The 7623-nt window shown below is 47.2% G+C and overlaps 1 protein-coding gene across 2 annotated transcripts in view; it reads left to right on the forward strand.

The window, feature by feature from the left end:
• The first annotated feature begins 218 nt into the window (after positions 1 to 218).
• Positions 219 to 7623, forward strand: part of Ccdc65 (coiled-coil domain containing 65) — an 11617-nt gene continuing 4212 nt past the window's right edge. The window contains exons 1-3 of one of the 2 annotated variants that reach the window (XM_008853665.3): positions 219 to 784; positions 1346 to 1513; positions 6917 to 7086. In XM_008853665.3, the coding sequence (XP_008851887.1) occupies positions 653 to 784; positions 1346 to 1513; positions 6917 to 7086 (470 nt within the window). In that variant the 5' untranslated portion in view covers positions 219 to 652. The remainder of the gene's footprint in view (positions 785 to 1345; positions 1514 to 6916; positions 7087 to 7623) is intronic. The other variant, XM_008853666.3, reaches the window with a different exon arrangement.

Raw genomic sequence — 7623 nt, forward strand, 5'->3', positions numbered from 1 at the left:
TGTGTGTGTGTGTAAGTATGGGTGGGCTACAGAGAGTTCAAGGCCAGTCTTGGCAGCTTAACTAGACCTTGTCTCAAAGTAAAAAAGTCAAAAACTGACTGGAGATACAGCTCAGTCGTAAAGAGGTACAGAGAGAGATGGAGAGGGACAGAGATACAAAGAGAGAGACAGAGAGAGAAAGAATATATTGTGTGCATCACACACACCTGTAATCCCAACCAGCATTTAGAAGGTCGGCCAGAGAACTGCCATGAGTTCTAGGCAAGCCTGGGCTACATATCGAGTACCAGGCTAGCCAAGAGACACACGGCCAGTCCTTGTCTCTAAGAACAAACAACGAAAAAGGCAACTGGGGTTTTCAAGGCTCGTTCACAAAAGCCGACTGCGGTCCTCCAGCAGGCAGGGGGCGCGTCAAGATAGGGCTTCTTCCCAATGTCTCACCGCACGGTCTTAGCGCGGGTCCTTGTTGCTAGGAGACGAGAAGCATCGTTCCTCAGGGGCGCCGATCTCACGTTTAGCCCCCGCTCTGTTGCCCCAGGACTGAGGCGTAACTGGGGTCCCCCTGCCTTAGCTCCCGAAGGCCGGTCCAGGGCATCGCTTTCGTCCGCACGCGGTACAAGCCGAGGCTCCGTGCCTGGACCACCGCCCAGCCATGCCTAAGAAGGGAAAGAAGCCCAAATTACCCCTGTCGGATGAGGAGCAGCTGCTTCTGTTTCAGCAGAAGGTGCTGTCGGAGGAAGAGGCAGCCAAGAAGAAAGAGAGGCTCCTCAGCCAGTTCTTGAAGGTGACGGTTATCCGCGGCGTGCCCTGCCCCGAGCCGCCCGCCCGCGCTCTGGCGCCGTTGGCTAGGCCAAGGCACCGTGGCAGCCTCGCTTTCTTTCCGGCTTTACCCCCTCCGAGGCCCTTAGTCCCGACATACTTAGGTTTCAAGCAACACATTGTTTGCTAGCTGGAGAGTTCTCTGTGAAGCGCGGGGAGGAGGGGACAGAGGTTGGCAGTCTCAACTGAGCCCCAGAATTAGGACAGTAGATGTTGTCAGCCGTCCAAGTGCAGCTGTCTTGAATTCTGATACTCCGCCTGGAGTTGGAGCATTAGAAACAATATCCTGCTCTGATGCTTCACCCAGAAGGAAACTCATTCTTGCCCTCCCTAAAATGCCACCAGGCTGCTCCTGTTCTTCTCAAAACACAAACAGTAGCCCCGGGAGCGTTAGCCTCCAAGAGCTTTGGCGCTTGAGAAAATACAAGGGCTAAGAGGTCAGCTGACAAACTCAGAGTGCTTTTGCTTGTTGTGCTGTGGTAGAGCTTTGGTCTTGGCATTCTCCATGTATTTACTCCTCACACAGGACAAGCTGGCGAAAGAGGAACACAACAGTGCTCTGAACCTTAATAAGATTAACACACAGTGGAGAACTGTCCTTAGGGAAGTCAAGACCAGAGAGCTTCAGAAGGACATTGAGATTCTCAGCCAGACATTTGAACGAGTGATAGACTGTAAGGACAGTGTTATCAAGGTAAGCACTCTCTCTAAAGAAACAGGAGTGTGGCTTCCTTGACCAACGCTCTTAATAAAATAGGCCTAGTGAATTAGTTTTTGGTTTTTGAGACAAGATGTCATGTATCCCTGGGCCTCAAACTCACTATGTAGCTGAGGATGGCCTTGAATTCCTCATCTTCCTACTTCTACCTCTCAGCTGCTGGGATTGCAGGTATGAGCACCACACCCAGATCTAACTAATCAGTCTTAAAACCTTCACAAGGCACAGGTTAAGACAAATCCAGCCTACTGGTTATGCTAGTTTTCACTGAAATGAGAACTGGAATACTGAACTGTCACTCATCCCTCTCCTTTCATTAGAGGACCACTATCATTGGTAATTACTGCCCCAAACAAGTACTATACAATATTAGAGTTGTAAGGCAGAATAGACCTCAACCGGTGACTTGAACTTAGTCCCACGCCTTTATTTCAGTATCAGAAGGCTTAGTTCCATAGAGGGAACTGATTTGCGCAAGACTGTGTAGCTCTAGTCAGTGAAAGCTGGGACTGGGGTATGGATTTGGTTTTTGTTGCTTATTATTTGTTTTAAGATAGGGTCTCACCCGGCAGCCCTGGCTCTCTTGCTCTGTAGACCAGGCTGGCCTTAAACACAGAGATCCACCCAAATGGTGGAATTAAAGGCACATGCCACCATGTCCGGCAAGGTGTGGGTATTCTGACTCCCACTTCACTGTTTCATTAACCTTTATTTAACTTCAGTGGCCCTGGACAAGGTTGGGAAGCCCTCCATGGGCAAGAGTTTTGAGTTTCTAAGCCATTCAGTAACCCCTTTTTGCTCTTTTGGAGGAAAGAGGGTTAAAACAATCCCATTGTGTAGCCCAGACTAGCTGCAAACTAAATCCTACCTCAGCATTCCTGAGTCTAGAATTACTGGCATGTGCCACTAGCCTGGCTCCATCCTTGGGCTCTATTTTAATATTTTATTATTTTTATTTTATGTGTATGAGTGTATTACCTGCATGTGTGTAAGTATACCATACATGTTGGGCAGTGCCCGTGGAGGTCAGCAGAGGGCACTGAATCCCCTGGAACTGGAGTTACAGATGGTTGTTAGCTGCCACATGGGGGCTGCAAATCAAACCTGCTCTGCAAGAGCAGCCAGTGTTCAACCACTGAACCGTCTCTCCAGCCCCTTCCTTGGGCTCTTAAGAAGTTCTTGATTCTGTCTCATCTTTTCTTCTAAGGGATTTTGCTGCACCCATTTTCCAAAATTGTGTGATTGTGTGATTGTGTGTGTGTGTGTGTGTGTGTGTGTGTGTGTGCATGCCATGGTGCACATGTGGAGGTCAGAGGACAATTCTGTGTAGTAGCTTCTCTCCTTCCAGCTTTCCATGGGTTCTGGAGATCAAACTCAGGTTATCAGGCTTGTATGACAAGTACACTTACCCACTAAGCCATTTCACTGGCTTCATCCCCTCCCCTTTAAAAAATTGTATCTAAGCACAAGTAAAAGTGCATGTGAGCTTCCTATTCATTTTCTTTGCTGTGTTGCCTGGCGCTGGGATCACACTCTATGGCTAGCGGTGCTGCCCTCCTCACAAAGGCTTTGTCTTGGAGGAAATACTCATTCTCAGCATGGTGAATTTGTTACACATCAGGAGCACATCAAGTTGCTTGACATTGTGGACCAGGAACTTCTGGAAGCCACTGGGCAGCATGTGCTTCATTTTTTTTTTGTGCGTCTCATAACCATTGGTAGACATGAGAATCTAGCCCCCAGAATCTTCTCCAGTCCTGCATCCCTTTTTAAATCCTACCTTTTATAGCCTACCTCTTTAGTATTTCCTATCTCAAAGAAAACAGAACAAAAAAAATTCCACAGTAACAGCAAATATTCACTGCCAATTTGGTATTTTCTCCCTAGACACACAGCTCCCACTCCTTAACAGCCCAACCTCCAGGGAAGGAGGGGATTCCGCAGATCTAGCTTCACACTGGAAGTTATACCTTATAGCAGCTGCTGCTGTTGCTGCTTCTGCCTCCTCCTCCTCTTCCTCCTCCTCCTCTTTTTGGTACTTGGGATCAAGCCCAGGACCTTGGGCATGCTAGACAAGCACTCTGCCACTAAGTTACATCCCCAACTCTTGGGTTTTGGGGTTTGGGGTATGTGTAGTGTTTGTTAAGGGTATGAGGAGACCAGAGGTCAATGTCAAGTGTCTTTCCTTAACTGCACTCCACCTTATTTATAAAATAGGCACATTTGGAAATTTGCCTGTCATCCTTGCATAGGGCCACACTAACCTCCTCCGTATCATTCAGTTTAGTATATGTGCTGCAGAAGCCAGCACTCCACCTTTCATTCTTTGAGAAAAGGTCTCTCACTGAACCTAAAGCTCACTGATTGGGCTAGGCTGCCTGGCCAATGAGCTTCAAGGATCCACTGGTCTCCACCCCTTTCCACCCCAGTGCTGGAGTTATAGGTGTGCCACCCGGCCTGGGTTCTGGGGGTCCAAACCTGGGTTCTCATGCTTGCTTGGCAGGCACTTCGCCTTTCTGTGCTTTGTAATCTCAGGCTGGCCTTGTACTCACAACAGTGCTCCTGCCTCAGCATTTCAAGCCCTGGGATTGTAGGTTTGAGCCACTACGCCCAGCTACCTTACAGCTTTTTTTTTTTTTTAATTTTTTATAAACTTGCCAGGTGTGGTGGCACATGCCTTTAATCTCAGCACCCCAGAGGCAGAGGCAGGTGACATCCTATGAGTTCGAGGCCAGCAGGGCTATATAGCGAGTCCTAGGCCAGCCAGAGCTATATACCAAGTACTAGGCCAGCAAAGTCTTTATAGTGAGTACTAGGCCAGCAGGCCTATATAGCGAGTCCTAGGCCAGCCAGGGCTCTATAGTAAGACCTGTTTCAATAGCTACTCCTCCCAAAAAGACTATTATTGAGTGTGTGCACACGTGGAGGTCAGAGGACAACTTTGGAGTCAGTTTTCTCCTACCTTTATGTTGGTTCCAGGAACTGAACTCTGGTCATCACGCTTGTGCAGTGAGTCCCTCTACCCTCTGAGCCATCTTGCCAGCCTGACCTTATGCATTTTTAAGTGTCTTTATCCAAACTCTTATTGGAAGTTAGCAAATAATTGAGAGAATATAATCAGAATATTTACTTTTCAACTCACTGCAGTTATCCCCCATGGTGCTCGAACTGTCCCTTGCCCCCCCCCCCAGTAGACATGTTCCTGCCACCAACTGCTATATAACAAACCACCCCTGGATTAGTGTCTTAAAACAATTGATTATTTGATTATTATATTTTATGCTTCTATAGGCACTGAACTATGTGGTTCATCTTTTGCATACCTGGGATTTAGCCAGGGCTTTGAGCTTGCTAGGCAAGGACTCAATTGCTGGACCCCACCCTGTTGTGTAGAAATTCCCTCCAAATTAAACATTCCATGCTGAGGGAGGCTCATTAAGACTCAGGAAGTAAACAAAATTTACCAGACTCAGGAAGTTCCTGAAAACCAGATTCCCAAGGCCCCTTGGAAGGTTAGATAAGCTAGGCAAAGGTGATCCCAGACCAGCTGAGCTACTTGCAAGTTGTGCAGAGCTGCAGGGAAGCAGCATTTGTTAGTCAGCGCCCTCACTGGGGTGGGCTTTCAGTGATGCAGTTGCCTTTAAGTCATCCATGCTCCTCTAGGGAACCCCAATAAACTAATTAGTTCACCAAGCTGGACTCTAGTGGAATCATTACTTTGGTCTGCTTCTTATCTGGGGTGAGTAGGTATTTGTTCACATTTCCCAGAAGTTTACAGAACACATCCATAGCTTCATGGTGCTTTTCTTAAAGACTCTCACAAATAAGGACATTTTTCAGTCAGCTGTCAGTTGGGACTACCGTTCAAGGCCTTACTGGGCTGGGTATACTAAATTGCTGGCACTGATTCAGTTGTCTGCTAGGAGCTCAGCTAAGGTGCCAATTAGAGTTCACATGACCTCTCCATATACTTTGGGCTTTTCCAAGCATGCTGGCTAAGTTCCTGGAGGAAGCATCCTAAGAAAAAGAGACAGGAAGTAGAAGTTGCCAGGCCAGGTAAGGGCTGTGCTTAGAACTGGCAGTGTCACTTTCACTGCTCTGTTGATCCCAACAGTCATGGGCTCTAGTCGACTTCAAGGACATGGGAGAGGCCACCTGTTCTGGTCCCTCTTCCTTCCCACTCTCCACCCCCATCTTTCTGCCTCTTTTCTCCTTCTGTGAGACAAGTTTTCATAGGCTGGCCTCAAACCCATGATCTTCTTGCCCCCAAAGTTCAGGGATTACAAGTGTGTCACCCCAATAAGACAAGTAGAAGAGCGACAAAGTCACATTCAGAAAACTGTAGGATGGGCGACATTGTGCTCATCTTTGGGAACCACCGCGTGCCACAGTAAGCCAGTTCACGCTGGTCCCTGAATCAGTCTTTGATAATCTCTTTGCTTTTGGTTTTGTAGTGTTGGGGATTGAACCCTAGGCCTCAAGCTGGGTGAGCTGCATCCCTAACCCTTTAATTCTTGTGTTTGCAATCCTCCTGCTTTAGTAATGTAAGTGTGCATCACCATGCCTGCACCTGCTATTCTGTGTGAGAAGAGAAACTGGGTTCAAGTTGCTTTCTACCCTCAAAACAACCAAATCTCCAAGAACTCCTAGTAGCTCCATCACTGTGATGCTGGTTGTCTACAGGACATTGGCTGACTTCATGAGGTGTTTTTTTTTTTTTTTTTTTTTTTTTTTTTTTTTTTTTTTTTTTTGTAGCCCAGATGGCCTGGAACTCACTATGTAGACCAGGCTGGCCTCGAAAGGCAGAGATCCTGCCTTTGCCTCAGGAGTGCTGGGATTAAAGACGTGTGCCACCACGCCCAGCTTCACAAGGCTTCTTGATGTCATTCTTACTTTACCTTCAAGACCGAAATGGGCAGCACTCCTAAAGTCAATAGGAGCTAAGGGGAAAATGTCATCATGCCATCCACTGAAGCACATTTGTGTATTTTGTACGTGGGTTTGGGGACCAGAGGTTGACATCACATGTCTTCCTCATTTGCTCTTCACCCTATTTTTTGAGATAGATAGAGTTTCTCACTGAACCTGGAGCTCACCAATTTGGCTAGGCTGGCCGGCTAGCAAACCCCAGGAATTGTCTCCACCACCCCAGCTCTGGGAATAGAGGGGTGCCACCACACTAGGCTTTTTACGTGAGGATCCAAACTCAGGTCATTGTGCTTGCACGGCAAACGCTTTGCTAGACTGAACCATCTTTCAGCCCCTCTTAATCCATTTTGATTTTCTCACAGATATCATTTGGCAAGAATGTTAATTTTCTCCTTTCTGTCCCCTCCCTCCCTCCCTCTCTCCCTCCCTCTCCCCTTCTCCCTTGCCCAGTCTTTAGCTAAGGACCTGACGGAGGCTGAGGAGCAGTATGCCCACGCCCTGCGTAGTCACTTACACAACATTGACCAGCTCCTGACTCTGCAGAGACGCCGTCTCAGCCTCCTGGAGGAAAGCTACAACATGGAGCTAGAGGTTCTAACTAAAGAGTTTGAGACAGAAAGGTAAGGAGCCCAAGAGATTCAAGAGATTGAATTGAATCAGGGCAGTTTCTGGAGTCTATGTCTGTAATCAGGTGTCTAGTACCTTGGAGCCTTCTACCTGGATTATGACATGACCCCTGACAGAGAAGTCTTCTAAATGAATGTGGGTTTAAATTTACAGCCTGAGTTTACCTTTACCCCAGCCAGGCCCCTCTCTGTACCTACTTGCAACTATCAAAATTCTACCTGTCTAGCAGTGGGCAGGGATGGGAGGGAGATTTCACTGTAAACTTCTGTACATTTTTATTATCATATGAAGGATATTACCAATCAAAAATCAATATAATTTTATTCATTCTTTCTGGGCCTAAAAAAAAAAAAAAAAAAAAAAAAAAAAAAAAAAAAAAAAAAAAAAGAGGCTGGGCATGGTAGTGCACACCTGTACTTGGAGGGAGGCAGAAGCAGGTGGATCTCTATGAGTTTGAGGTCAGCCTGGTCTACATAGCGAGTTCCAGGTCAGCCAGGGCTGCATAGTGAGACAAAACACCAAACTAAACC

The sequence above is a fragment of the Nannospalax galili genome, unplaced genomic scaffold (genome assembly GCF_000622305.1).
Source record: "Nannospalax galili isolate Female #2095 unplaced genomic scaffold, S.galili_v1.0 scaffold867, whole genome shotgun sequence".
Taxonomy (NCBI): Eukaryota; Metazoa; Chordata; class Mammalia; order Rodentia; family Spalacidae; genus Nannospalax; species Nannospalax galili.